General features: G+C 35.4%; 1 protein-coding gene across 2 annotated transcripts in view; it reads left to right on the top strand.

Moving 5' to 3' along the window:
- Window positions 1–15,184, top strand: part of Zmat1 (zinc finger matrin-type 1) — a 30,830-nt gene extending 15,646 nt beyond the window's left edge. Inside the window, exons 5-8 of one of the 2 annotated variants that reach the window (XM_029534551.1) lie at window positions 559–624; window positions 9,005–9,104; window positions 11,607–11,651; window positions 12,904–15,184. In XM_029534551.1, coding sequence (XP_029390411.1) covers window positions 559–624; window positions 9,005–9,104; window positions 11,607–11,651; window positions 12,904–14,233 — 1,541 coding nt within the window. In that variant the 3' untranslated portion in view covers window positions 14,234–15,184. The remainder of the gene's footprint in view (window positions 1–558; window positions 625–9,004; window positions 9,105–11,606; window positions 11,652–12,903) is intronic. The other variant, XM_021188472.2, reaches the window with a different exon arrangement.
- The last annotated feature ends 597 nt before the right edge of the window (window positions 15,185–15,781 follow it).

Raw genomic sequence — 15,781 nt, 5'->3', positions numbered from 1 at the left:
TCTCTTGTTTCTTTTTGGAGACACCCAGGGCTATGAATTTTCCTCTTAGGACTGCCTTCATTGTGTCCCATAAGTTTGGGTATGTTGTGGCTTCATATTGGCTTCGAGGAAGAGAATAATTGAAAAGGACAAAAAAAATATGGTTTCAAGTTATTAATTGCTGAGAATTAATTCTGAAGTAAACATCACAAATCAAGACAGAACAGATGTGTTATTGAAGAAAAATATCAATTTAGAAGTTGATGCCATCTGATTTACCCTGTGAGTTACAAAGACTCATCTTGAAATGGCTCCCATGCTTTTATTATCCCCTTAAATGAATATGCTCAAACAATACTAGGTGTAAACTACTCCTCTAGTCCCATGTCTTTACTGTACAAACTAGGTCACATTTATCTCTCAAGAGAGCCTTTATGACAAACTCCTTTATTCTGAAGCCCTGTCCTGAAAAAAAAAGTGGAAAGAGAATTTTAGAGAATTTCTTTAATAATCTACAATGGATGCAGTTCTAATATTTGAACACATGTTGATAATTTTCCATTACAATTATTTCTATAGATGAACCCAATACTGCTCCTGCACCTCCGACCTTCCTGAAGTCTGTTATTGTGAAGCCTCCTCCAGGTAGGAATAAAGACAGACTATCTCCTTATCTCTAGCATCCCTTTGGATCAAAATAATCCAAGCAGATATTGTAAGATCTTTCCTCCTTCCTTAAATAATCTGCTAATGTCCCGTAACATTAAAGTAGGAAAAAAAAGAAATGATATTAGAAAGACATTTATAGCTAAAGAGCAGAGACGTGTCTTCCAGAAAAATGAAATACAAATGGCCAACAGGAAAAGTATTCTAATCTCTTTCATAGGAAGTTTGTATTCTATAAAACATACTAGTTTGTTTATAAACCACTTTCTTTTATTCTAAAAAACTGATAGTGTTCAAATAATCTAGTCCATTTACTTTGTTTTTTTTATAAGAAATGATAGCCAGAAAGTCTTTTATGTCTCTTAATTTCAAAAATCATATGAGTACATATGTGTGGTGTAGTTCCATGTTATTTTAAGGAAGTACTTCAGATCACTACAATCTATTGGTATTCATTTGAGGTATTAAACTAGTAATTATTGGTAGTATAAATAGGAATATGCTTAATTCTTCTTCCCAAAAGAAGAAAATATGTAAACTAGTTAATAATACCTCATTGTAAAAGACAACAGGTATGTTTTATGCACATATTTTGCTAACAAAGGAAATGAAACATCATAGTTCATAGATTTCTATGATCTTGATTGATCGACGTGGAAATGACCAGATGGCTTAGAGATAAGAAAGGGTAAACTTCAGGTACAACATAGAGACTGGCCTAGGCTGGAGCAATAAATATATCTATCTGCTCTTCTGTCATGCTTTCCATCCACATGCAAGCACCTTCTCACCACTGCTGTGTCTCACTGCTCCTTCATCTTCTCTCGCCTACCTTCCTTTCCTCACCTCAGTGTATTTCACCTGTTCTTTCTAGATAGACTTTCTGCTCTCTTGACTTGTTTGTTTGTTTGTTTGTTTGGGTTTTTTTTCTTTTGGATTTTCCAAGACAGGGTTTCTCTGTGTAGCCCTGGCTATCCTGGAACTCACTCTGTAGACCAGGCTGGCCTCAAACTCAGAAATCGCCTCCCTCTGCCTCCCGAGTGCTGGGATTAAAGGGATGTGCCACCACTGCCCGGCTACTCTTGACTTCTTAAAATTCTGTTCTTTTCATGCTCAATTCCTCATAGTCTTCGTGTTCTTTATTTCTGTTTGCTTTCTAATATCACTTGTCCATTCATTGCCGAAATTTAGGTGTTGCCAGGTTTCATTATTGACCTGACTCTACAAACCCAATTCTGTATATTCCCCTGGTTTTACCTGTCATCTGTATTCCCATAATCTTTCCATCAAACTTTAGATTACATATCAAAATGGTGGATCTTATTTCATGTGGACACCTCAGAGCCATTTTAAATCAATACTCTTCCAATGTAAAAACCTATAGTTAACTGTCAACTCCCCAATACAACATCATCCTCAGTTTCTAAAGCAAATAAAATGCCAAGCTGTGACTGTCTTCTCTCCTGAATTGTTACTGTCTGTTTAACTCTGTCCCTACTCTTCCTACACTAGTATAGGTCTTCACAGATTCCTAGAGTTTTGGTAATCAGACTGTGAGGAATGGACTGATAATGTCGGTATCTTTTGAGAGCAAATTGGCAAAAAGAATTCAGCCTGCTTAAAAATCTAATTCACTTTTTTCCCTGATGTAAAGCAGTGTTTATTTTATTGAAGAACAAGCAATGAAGCAGCAAGTATTATAAAATAATAGAGTATCATGTTATGTCAGATGTGGATATGTAATATAGGAAAAGGAGGGCACCTAGGAAAGCCAGGGAACCTTGAAGTTTGCAAATATAAATATAGTGCTCAAGATAAGTTCTACTTAAGAAAGTAATAGGCTAAGGCTGAAAGATGATGAGAGGATCAATCCTGCCGGGAAGGAGAATGCCAGGTGTGAGCCCTGAGATGAAAGCGTGGTTGGTATTTACCAAGACTAGTCCACAAGAGGCCACTGGCTCCTGTATAGTAAAGATGTGTACCGAAGTCACATGTAAGGCCCATATGTTATTTAAGGATCTTGGTTTTACTCTTTACACTAGGGTGAGTGTAAAGACTGACTGTCAGTGTAAAGACCTTCAGGTGACTGAAGAAAATATGCACTAGCTTATGTGGTTTTTCCCTAAAAGAAAATGATTTTTAAAACATAGTTGTAGGTTGCAGAAATGGTTGCAGTCCTAAAAAATCTAGGGCTCCTCTTCCAGAGGATCTAGATTCCATTCACAGCACCCACATGGCAGCTCACAACCACATTAATTCTAGTCCTAAGGGATCTGCTACCCTCTTCTAACCTACTCAGGAACCTAATTCACTTCTTTAGTAAGACATGTAAATGCTTCATACTTAAGAAAGTAGAAGACACAGAGTCATAGCCTTCTAAATATTTTGCCTTGCACTGGATTTGTCTCCACAAAAGCACTCTCAGCTTAATTATTGGAGTGTTTCATTCAAAACACAAATATGTCTATGACACTGTCTTAACTGAATATTTGTCACTGTTTCTCCTGCTTCTGACTAAACTCATCCTCAGTCTTAAATATACTGGTGCTGCCTGGAAGCCTCTTTGCTACCCTCAAGGCTACTTTGCTGTGTGCCTACTTAACTTTCTACGTGCTTTTTCTCCCATTTCAGTTTAAGGTCCTTAAGGGCTGTAATGTCATGTCTGTTTCTAATGCTAAACAGAAAAACCAGCATAGAATTGTTCATACTTCAGCAGAGTTTAGCTTAATGTCTCTATCAGTGAACTGCTACTGCATGTTTATCTCAAGTGCTTTTCCCTTGTACTATTTCAGTTTCCTACATAGTGTGGTTTGAAATACTAAAACATTTTGTAGGGACATATAGTTTTATGTAGGCTTTGAAAGACTGATGATTTAAGTAAGCATGGTATTAAGTAGAAATGGTAGTTGACTTTAAAAGTAAACATCAGAAGAAATGTTGAATTGCCACTTGTTGGATATTTTTCCTACTGGTAAGCTAAGGGTATCCGAAATGTGTGGTGTCTGAGTAAATTTGGACTGAGTCTAAATGAGAAGTGTTTGGACTGTTGTTGCTACTGTGGGAGATGACACTCTGAAATGTCAAGGTTGTCAGAAGGAGGGAAGAAGAATGTCTTAGTTGGCTTTCTGTGATAAACACCATGGCCAAAAGCAATGTTGGGAGAAAAGCTTACCATTTACAGTTAACTGTGAAGGGGACTCAGGGCAGGAACCCAGAGGCAATAACTGAAGCTGATACCATCAAGGAACATGGATTACTGGCTTGTTTGCCGTGGCTGACTCAGTCTGCTATCTTATAGCAAATAGGACCACTTGTCCAGGAGTGAAGCTTTCCACAATGGGCTGGGCCCTTCCACATCTGTCATAAATCAAAGAAGTACCCCAAAGGCTTTCCCACAGTCAAATCTGATCATTTTTCTCAGTTGAGGTACCCTTATCCCAGATGAACCTAGCTTGTGCCAAGTTGACAAAAATCTTACCAGCGAAAAGAATTTTGGTGAAGTTTTATCTGATCATGAGATCATCAGTATAATTTAGTCTACTTTTTAGAAGAAATTATTTTACACTAATCTCTGAACCTAATGTTCAAATAATAGATGTGCCCTGTTGTAATTCCTGTCTCTCCAAGCAGTAAACATTTGCGAATTTTGAAAACAGCTAGTTCAGCTAGAGATAGTGATTCATCTCTATAATGTCAGTACTAAGGAGTGAGAGGAAGAAAGATTACTATATACCATATGTTTGATACTAGCCTGGACTATATAATGAATTCCATGCCAGCCAGCATAGCAAAACTCTTTATCAAACAAGAACAACCAAAAGGATGCCATCAACATAAAAAAAACCCATCAACATAAAAAAAAAACATATCTAGAGATAAATTAGCTAATGTGAATTTCAGAGAATAACAACAGAATTCCATGTTACAGGTGAGCCAGTGTTTTGGATTTTTTGTTGTTGTTGTTTTGTTTTGTTTTTGTTTTTAAGGTGATTGTGTAGCTATAGAGATAGCCCAGCAGGTAAGTGCCATGGCTGCTCTTACAGGGGATCTGAGTTCAATTTCCAGCATTTACATTGCAGACCATGACCATCTATAATTCCATTTCCAAAGGATCTCAACACATTCATTCTGGCCCCCCATGGGATTGGCACTGTATGTAAATTGTACACAGAATATATGCAAGCAAAGCATCCATTACAGAAACTTTGAAAAGGAAAAAGGCAACTTAACACAATAAGCCACTTTAATTACTTCACTATTTTCATTTTTTCTTGTCTATTATTGCTTCTATTCATCTGCTATTCTGTGAATATCTCTCCATATTTAACTTTCTCTTCATCAGTATTGCTGCTTGCTTAAGTTCCTAATTAACTCAGCTCTTAAAGCTCAGGATTTGCTACAGTACTAATAGAGAACTAAAGTATATATGTATTTTTAAATATTGTATTTGTTTTATTTATTTTACTAATTCTAGCTCCAATATTGCACTTAGATGCTTCAGCTTTCCTTGTAACTCAACATATCTGAAATTAAAGAAGACTCTGTAAATCTAACTTAAATTCTAGACCCTTTGTCTTTGCCTAATATCTTTCTCAGCATGTTTATCATTTGTATAAAGGAAGGCTACTGATTTATTTGAGTTAATTTTATATCCAGCAACTCTACTGAAGTTGTTTATCAGGTTTAGGAGTTCTCTGGTGGAATTTTTGGGGTCACTTATGTATACTATCATATCATCTGCAAATAGTGAAATTTTGACTTCTTCCTTTCCAATTTGTATCCTCTTGATTTCCTTTTGTTGTCTAATTGCTCTGGCTAGGACTTCAAGTACTATATTGAATAGGTAGGGAGAGAGTGGGCAGCCTTGTCTAGTCCCTGATTTTAGTGGGATTGCCTCCAGCTTCTCTCCATTTAGTTTGATGTTGGCTACTCGTTTGCTGTACATTGCTTTTATTATGTTTAGATATGGGCGTTGAATTCCTGATCTTTCCAAGACTTTTAACATGCAAGGGTGTTGTATTTTGTCAAATGCTTCTTCTGAATCTAAGGAGATGATCATGTGATTTTTTTTCTTTAGTTTGTTTATATAGTGGATAACATTAATGGATCTTCATATATTGAACCAACTTTGCATTCCTGGGACAGTAGAAAGAATCAACAAAACTGGTCCTTTGAGAGAATCAACAAGATATATATACTGCTAGCCAAACTAACTAAAGGGCCTAGAGGCAGTATTCAAATTAAGAAAATCAGAAATGAAAAAAGAGACATAACAACAGAAATGGAAGAAATTTTTTAAAAAATCAGCTCCTACTACAAAAACCTATACTCAACAACACTGGAAAATCTAGATGAAATGGATGATTTTCTAGACAAGTAACACATAGGAAAGTTAAATCAAGAGCAGATAAACTATCTGAATAGGCCAATATCACACACGGAAAAAGAAAAAGTCATTAAAAAACCTCCCAACCCAAAAAAAGCCCAGGGCCAGATGGATTTAGTGCAGAATTCTTCCAGATCTTCAAAGAAGACCTGATACCAATTTTCCTCAAACTATTCCAGAAAATAAAAACAGAAGGAACACTACCTAACTCATTCTATGAAATCACAATTACTCTGATTACCACACAAGGACCCAACCAAAAAAGAGAACTTCAGACCAATCTTGCTTATGAATATTGATGCAAAAATACTCAATAAGATTCTTGCAAACCAAATCCAGGAACACATCAAAACCATCATTCACCAAGATCAAGTAGGCTTCATTCAACAACATTTCTTATAATTCACTTGCAGTATTAGTTTAAAAAACTAATTCCCAAATTCATTCCAGAAAGAACTTATCCTCCAGGAAAGGGAGATAGAGGATGATTTTAGAGTAATCTTTCATTCATAGTTTTCAAAGACACAAAAACATTAAAGCTGTGGGTACTAATGGGACTATCTTATAATGTTTGATACAGGTGTACTTTGTGTAATATCTAAGACAAGTTAAACACATTTATATCCTAAGATATTTATGATTTTTAATAAATTTTTTCAATATCCTTTTCCTAGCCTTTTGAAATATATGGAATATAATTGTTATCTATTATTGGCATACAACGAACTAATACCCAAAATCTTCTTGATCCTATCAGGATTTTAGTATTTTTATGACAGAGTAATATTCCATTGTATGTACCATGTTTTATCCATTCATCAGTTGTTGAGCACATTTCTTGCATATTGTGAATAATGATGTAATAAACATGGGAATGCACATGTCTCTTACATGATGATTTCAGTTGCTTTGAATGTACACTAATATTATGTTTACAAGAATATATGGTAATTATTTTTTTAACTTTTAAGTATCTTCCATATTTTGAATGGCTATTCTAACTGATGTTTCTACCAACATTTTCTTCACATCCTCACCAGCATTTCCTATCCTTAGGCTTTTTTGTATTAGCTATACTTCTTGGGGTGTGATGGAATCTCCTTGTTCTTTCAGTTTGCATTTACCTGATGATTAGTGATGTTCTGTATTTTTATGTACTTTTTGGACATTTGGATGTTTCTTTTTGAGAAATGACTAGAAGGTTTTTTGGTATTGAGCTTTTGGGGTTCCTTATATATTCTGGATATCAATGGCTTGTGCATGTGTACATATGTATGCACATATGTATATATAAATATACACATGTGCATATATATGTATACATATATACACATATACTTGTATATGTATATATGTGTGTATATACTTATATGTGTGAATATATACACATGTATGAATGTATATATTGTAAATATTTTCACCCATTTATAGATTGCCTGTTTACTCAATTATTTATTTCCTTTGTTGTTCAGAAGCTTTAAAATTTTTTAGAATCTGATTTGTCTATATTTGTATTTACTTTCTGAATTTTAGGAACTTTGTCCAAAAAGTCCTTATGTATTACTGTGTCCTGAAACATTTTACCTGTATTTCTTTCTGTAATTTCCTTTGCTGTTGTTTATCATTTAGATTGTACTATAATTATAGCTTATCTCCTTTCCCTTTCCTCTCTCCAAGCCCTCCTATATACTTCTCCCCACTCGCTTTGAAATTTATGACCTCTTTTTCAAAACTTGTTATCACCTGCATATATGTATTTGCCTTTATGTCAATGTTAAACTCTATTGCTTTAGTTCATTCTGAGTTGATCAATTTAGCAGGTAAGGCAGAAATCTACCTACATTTTCGTAGATAATCTATTTCCCTAACACCATATATCCAAAAGACTGTTCTCTGTATGAAGGATGTTCTGAGTACCATTATCAAAATATTCATTCAAATTTTATTGTAACCTATTGATCACTGGTATTAATAGTGAACATGTTATTCAATGTCATTATTTTTATTTTACCCTATAAGTAGTCTCTTGTTTCTCGAAATAATGATTGTTCAGCAAATTCCAATATACTTAATTATGATTAATCTTCTTATAAGTGATTAATCTGCTGTTTGATTTACGAAGTGATTCTGGTTGTTCTTAAAATCTGTATACCAATATATTGCCTTGTGTCTGGAAGAGCGCTGATTTTGTACTTGTGTAAGTTGTTCTTTCCTCCTTCTCCTCCTCCTCCTCCTTCTCATCCTCTTCCTCTTCCTCTTCTTCTTTCTCCTCCTCCTCCTTCTTACCAAGAAAAAAGGGAAGGATGATGATCTTTAGAAATAAGCTCATCTCCTGCTTCTAATTCCACGTAAAAGCAGAATAGTTAGGTAGCAGTTATACCACTTCCTTTTTATAGTTTTTAAACAGCATCTATGATTTTAGAATTTTACTTTTATGTTCTAACCTATGTGTGGGCCTCACTGGTTCTCTTTTCTTAAAGTCTGTGCAAATCATTTTTATCACTAGTGAACTACAGTGATTACAGATAGAAAAAGGAAAATTTTAAAATTTTTAAATTAAAGTTATGGGACACATCATGGTTTGGTTGGGTAGAAAAATAACTAACAACAAACAAAAAGGGTGTTGCAGAACTAGGAATAATACGTTTGTTAGCCACATTGTTTGAGGTCCCTGCTATACAGTATATATAGCAACAGTGAGCAAAGCAGGTAGCAGATGATTAAGAAATAAACAAAGACTATACCTGTAGTGTATAGTGTGAAGAATTCTGGGCATTAAATTTAGACTTGAGCTGCAAGATGCTAACTCTACTCTTTGCTCCCATCACTGCCAGCAAATTATTTTATCATTTGGGACCAATTTTTCTTGGGAAGCTTCAGGTAGAGTGTTTCTAATAAATTCTTATCTATCACTGACATTATCTGATTCTAAGAGTTTCCATATTGATGTTTTAAAATTCTCTCATTTTATAGCATATAGAATGAGAACCTACGTATGCCATATCTGCAGTATCACCTTTACATCTTTACATATGTTCCGGTCCCACATGCAAGGAACTGAACATCAAATTAAGTAAGTGTTTTTCTCTTGTACAAGAAAAGCATTCTCATGTTACCAAAGATCAAAGCTTCCAGTCAAATACTCTTTAATATATTTTACAAACTTTCTAGATAGTCATTTTCCTATGACCTGAATCTACAAGTGGTAAGTGGTATTTGTAACATACTACATGCTAATGCCAAGGATATTTTATCACAGTGATGAACTGACAGATCTGTCTGGTAAATTAGTACTCCTTCTGAATAGACAACATTATGTTTTCTTTGTAGATGTGCTAAAAGATCTTTTCTTCAGGCTAGCCATGCAAATTCAAAGCATCTCAAAATGGTTTTCTTAATTCCAAGGATTCTGTGATCTAGTCATTATCTTTTTTTTAAAAAAAAAAAAAGATTTATTTTATTTATTGTATTGGCAAGTACACTGTAGCTGTCTCCAGACACACTAGAAGAGGGCATCGGATCCCATTACAGATGGTTGTGAGCCACCATGTGGTTGCTGGGAATTGAATACAGTTGAGCATAATAGTTAAGAACAAAGGTCATGAGCCATTTTTAGTCAATATTGATGTATGATTTTAAGAAGAACAGAAATTAGTTGACAATTGCAAAGTAATTTTGGTAGTAGGGGAAAGGGTCATTTATATTTTGTATAAATTAGTTTGTTGATTTTGAAATCAGAACATAAAATGTATTCTTTTATCCTATAAGAAAGTATTTATAGTGTTTGGATATGAGTATTTAGGAGCTGTCTTAGTTACTTTTCTATCGCTATAATAAAATACCATTATCAAGGTAACTTATAAAATAAAGCATTTAATTTGGCTTAACAGTTTCGGAGGGATGAGAATCCATGGTGATGAAACAAAAGTCTGGTGACAGGAACAGCTGAGAGTTCATGATCTGCAAGTAGGAGGCAGAGAAAGAGATAACGGTGGGAATGGTCAGAGTCTTTTGAAACCTTAAATTCTTCCTGCAAGGATACTCCTCCTCAAACAAGGACACGTCTCCTATACCTTTTCAAATAATTCCATCAACTGGGGACCAAGTATTCAAACATGAACCTATTGAAGCCATTCTTATCCAGTCTACCACAGGAGCGAAATTGTCAGACTCGGCAGATGAAAATACACTTTATACATTAGAAAGAAAACTTTGGGATTTTAAATAAATAACCTATCACATCTGTATGTCTACAAAAAAATAACTGATTTTAAAAAAACTGCCATTCAGACAGTTTATTATGGCAATGGTTATTAAAGTTGATTAGTGGGGGCTGGAGAGATGGCTCAGTGGTTAAGAGCACTGACTGTTCTTCCAAAGGTCCTGAGTTCAATTCCCAGCAACCACATGGTGGCTCCCAACCATCTGTAATGGGATCTGATGCCCTCTTCTGGTGTGTCTGGAGGCAGCAACAATGTACTCACATATATAAAATAAATAAATAAAATCTTTTTTAAAAAAAAGTTGATTAGCCACAGTATACCAACATGCATTAACATTTGCAATAGTACAGTAGCATAAGACATTTCCACTCTTATATCCATCCACCATTTACCCTAGGACTGATGTTTTTATTAGCATGTATTTCTTAGATAAAATAATTAGTTCTATGGCAACACTTTCATGTACTTATAAAACACACTTGATCATATTCATTCTCCTATTGTCCTAATATCCTCCCTAGTTGTCCCCCTTTTACTGTTATGGAAATTGTAAAAACTGTCTAGATATCACATATAAAAGAAAACAGTCAATACTTTACTTTCTGGGTCTGGAGTATTTAACTAAATATCATACTCTCCAGGATTTTTTTCAGCAAACAATATGATTTTTAATTTTCTTCATAACAGTGTTTCTTTACATATCACAACACATTCTTTATCTGCTTATGGTCACCTAAACTATTGTACAACATGGTTATTGTAAATGGTATTGCATCAAGTATTGCTGTGTAGGCATCTCTTCTTGTAGGCCACCTAGGATTCCTTGGGCTATGTGTTTAGGAGTAATATAGTTGGATCACATGGTACTTATACATCTAGTTTTTGAGGAAACTCCCTATAGAGTTCCATAGTGGCCATACTGATTTAAATTCCCACAAAAAATAGATATTTATTTTTTTCTCTGCATTCCCATCAAAATTTGTTTTCTTTTCTTTTTTATTAATTACTTAATTTTGTTCTTGAACAATTTTGTACGTGTACATTATGTATTTTAGTTTTACTCTTCCTACTAATCCCGTTTCCCTACAAGTATCCAAACCCCCTTTTCCCATAAATCTCTTTCTCCTATTTACTAGCTTTTGGTTCTGTTTAGTGTTCCACGGAGTTTAATTAGGGATATCTCTGTGATCTTGAGTTTGGAAGTAACCATCAGAAGAACCTTGTGAAATCACCACTGGGTACACATCTGGGTATTATACTTACCCCTGTCCAAGAATCTGTTGTTTAGCAATGGATCAACAATATGTAGTAGGACCTTATGCATCCTTTTCCTCTTCATATCTGACTTGTAGGAGGGCCCAACATCTGTGGACCCATTGGCAGTGTACACAGCTCCTGTAAGTTCATATTTGTCATATCTATGTTATGTTTAACATGAAACTTTCAGCCCCTTTCCTCTTTGCCAGCACTTAGTAATTCTTTCTGACCCATCTTCTACAGTATTTCTTGACTCTTACGTAGGTAGCTTACATGTCTAGTCTAGGGCTGAGCCTTTATTCTCAGCATATTGTTCAGCCATGAGTCTCTGCATTTATCTGCAATGGAGAGGTTTTTCTATTTAAGGCAGAGAATAGCCTCTGTGGATATAAATATAGATATTTAGATCATAGTTTGATGCTAGGTCATTTCAGCTCAACCATCTTACAGTACCTTTCCAGGGTCTAAGACCTCTTCTGATGGGTTTTGGAGCAAGTTTACAGCAGTATGTGAATGGCTTCCCTCTTACAAAACAAGCCCAAATCAATTTAGGGAGCAATTTTTCTCTTCTCTCTAATGTTTCCCTGGCTATGCAATTTCAGAAAAGCTATTGAAAACAATATGTATTCTGCAGCTGTTGAATCAAATACTGTATGCTTAGGCCATTTGATATATGGTGTCGTTTTCCTCTGAAGTCCCTTTGTTGATCTTTATAGTCTCAACAATGCATATATTCTATGAATCAGTGGGGCAGTTGGGATTTGGAGATATTAAAATGCATGTGTTTATTCATCCAGAAAAAAAAAGGCTGGACAATAGGAAAACTTTTAAAATGTCTCCTCATTTCAGCAGCAGTGAATTAATCTGAGAAATACAGGAGACTTCTTTGGGGTCAGCTTAATAGTATAGATTGTAGGTCTCTATCTTGAACTGTACTTTTACAAGGTGCTGGTTTCTGCTGGTTTCACCAAGCATTTTCCTTCTTCTGCTAAATCCCCCATTGAGGGGCATCTTTTCCACTCCTAGTTTAATGCTCTGCATTCGGTATTATGGTTATCTCTTCCAATCTCTCCTAACACTCAGTGTTCCCTCCTTTCACTCTGTTCTTGTCTCCTATTGCATTTGGGTATCTTTCCACAGCATTCCCTCTCCCTGTCGCTCTGCACTTGTGATTTTATTTCAATTTCATGGAGAAATTGGTGTCTCCACTCTGCTGTCTTCTAAGAAATGTTTTTTGTCTAAAACATGTGAAATTCTTTGAGCATCAAATTCTTTTTTTAATTTATAGCTTTTAAATTTTTATTTCAACCTCTGTAGATTTTGTTTAAACTAATATTTTAGAGCAAAGAAAATACACCTAGTAATCAAAACTTTGTGTTATTTTCTTTGTAGAGAATCTCATGTTATCAATCAAGTGAAGAATTCGAAGAAAATGCAAGAGTCTTGCCAAGCTGAGTGTGGAGATGACATCAAAATGAAGAAATCTAGAGAACTAGAGCCCACGGGTCATTTCAGGAAAATGGAGGATAATTACATGGAAGCCCAAGCCCGTGGATACAGAGAAATGGTTGATTCTAGACCCAGGCATAAAATTCTTGAACAAACACTTCCACTTGAAAATTTCTGGGCACACCCAGGACCATACAATGATTCTAGAGCACTAGAAGAGCAGTTACCTCAGAGTTTACCAGCAGAGTCAACGACATATGACTCTTTCCAAGATGAACTTGAAGATTACATCAAAGGGCAGAAGGCCAGAGGCCTCGATCCCAATACTAGTTTTAGACGGATGTCAGAAAGCTATACGCACAGGGATCAGAGATACAGAGAAAAGGTTGATTCTGAACACAGACAGAGGCCGTGTGAGGAAAGGTTTTCATTTGAGGCTCCACAGACCTACCAGCAAGAATACAGTGCCTCCCCAGTGGAGGGCCAATCTCCTCACTGGTTGCCATCTCATTCAAAGAGAAGAAATGATGATTTCCAAAATGAATTTGATGATTACAACAAGGTGCAGGAATCTAGAGAATTCAAGCCAAAGACTTCTTTTAGAAGAATGGATAGCTCTTTTGAAACCCATAATTACGGAGAAATGGTTGACAGAAGATCTAGTCATACAATGTTTGAGGAAGGACTCCCATGTGAGACTTTCCAGACTTACACAGATCCATACAGCAGTGCACAAGCAGTAGAAAACAAGTTACCTCATTGCATACCAGCTTATGAAAACCAACCGAGCCTAGATGCTGAAAGCCACTATCAGCTTACCACAGAGGAGTTCTCAGAAATGCCTGTTTCCCTGAGCCTTAGTCAACAAGAAGATAACCCTGGCTCGTACAATGTAGACTATGACATTTACAAGCATCTGCCCTCAAATGACAATGCCAGTGCCCATGAAACCAGTCATAAAAGGCGACGTCAGAAGAGAAGGAGACACCTGGAGGAAGGAAAAGAAAGGCCAGAGAAGGAACAGTCCAAGCATAAAAGAAAAAGAAGCTATCAGGATAAAGATTTAGACAAAGACAAGAGCATCGAGCAAAGTAAAGGAGAGGAAGATAAAGCTGGAGTCAGTTCTGAAAAACCCAAACATCGCAGAAAGAAAAGAAAACATGAAACATCCTCAGAGAAAGAAGAACGTAAGCACAAGAAAGAGAAAAAGAAATCTGTTGAAGAAAGAACAGAAGAGGAAATCCTCTGGGATGAATCAATTCTTGGGTTCTGACCCTATAGTATACCAAGAAGGGCTAAAAGAACATGATACTGATTTAGATAAAGACAGGAATAAGAGAAGAAATCAAGGAAAGTACAGAATCAGCACAGAATTTTATTTGCGAAATTGAAATTGAACATGAGAAACCATATATAAGACATCTAAATCCAGCATTCAAGGAACTGTTTTGAGGTAAACCTACTCAGAAATTTTGAACTTTTAGTTTTACTTACAGAAGAGTGAATAAGAAAACCAGTGGGGGAAAAATCTGATGGAATCAGTGGAGAAGTTTTAGATAAAATTGAGTACTTCAGATGAAGAGAAGTTAAAGTCAGTGTCCATTAAAGAAAACAGTCTCTCTCTCTGCGTAAGTGTGTATGTATAGCTTGTATATGTGTATGTATATATGTGTGTGACCGTGTGTATGTGTCCTCTGCTCTGCTCTCCTCTCACCTACTTCCCCTCACCCCTCTTTTTCTGTCACTCCCTCCTTTCAAAATGTAATTGAAAGAAGAACCACAAAGTCTAAACCTACCCTTCAAAAAGCAAGGACATAATACCAAGAAGCATGAGTGGAGAAGAAACCTGCTGAAGAGATAGCAGAAGATTCAGTGTTTTCTACTTTGCAGTTTTGTTACCTTAAGGTTAAAGAAAGGCTAAAAACTTTGGTTTTCTGAAATTTGTGTTCTTTGTGTATTTGTACATGTGTACAGTTAATCTCTAACAAAAGCCAGATGAAGTAACATTATTCATTATGCTTTTTAAAGTCACTTTCTTGACTTTCTAAGAAAGAAAACTTACTCTATTGCTTATGTATAATATGGTTTTCTTAAAGTAGAGGTCTTTCTACTTTGTCCATCAAGTTGTAATGAAAATAAGTTGTTTGCTCATGGAAATAATGTACTTAAAATGGTGAATTACAAAGCAGTCTACAGCCATACCACCCTGAATTTCCCCAATCTTGTTTGATTTTGGAAGAATGGTCAGGCCTGTGGGAGACCAGACTTCACAGAATCCATTCCTTTTAAGAATTTGTGTTAGTACTGGTGGTATTTTACTACTGTTGTGTGTTAGTGTTTCTGTTTTCTCCAATGAAAATGTATGAAACAACGTAGACTTTTTTTTTTGTTAAATCTAATTTGCAGTGTATTTTTGTATTTTCTAGTTCTGAAAGTGGAAAATTAGTGTATAATAAATTAGATGATATATACTTTTAAAATGTTCTCCAAAAGGGCTGATAGAAATCGGTCTATATTCTGAAAAATGTTTATATTAAAGTGTTTTAATTTCTAAATACTGCTTTGTGATCATTTCTGACAAGAGATGATTGTTCCGCCCGTGCAAGGACAAGAAATGGTGTTGGCCACTAATTCTCTAGGAAGACCATACATTAAAGCTGTAATTTCACTTATTCCACGAATTGCTTAGTAGAAGTTTTAGATTAACTTTGGGTTAGAAAAAAGACCATCAATGTGAAACTGAAGAAGAAAAGTGTTGTAAGTGGTAAAGGATTGCGGAGGTGTGCTAACTTTAAATTGTTTGATTTTAATTTTTTTAGGC

The sequence above is a fragment of the Mus pahari genome, chromosome X (genome assembly GCF_900095145.1).
Source record: "Mus pahari chromosome X, PAHARI_EIJ_v1.1, whole genome shotgun sequence".
In the NCBI taxonomy this organism is placed as follows: domain Eukaryota; kingdom Metazoa; phylum Chordata; class Mammalia; order Rodentia; family Muridae; genus Mus; species Mus pahari.
This window is presented reverse-complemented; position numbering and strand designations above follow the sequence as displayed.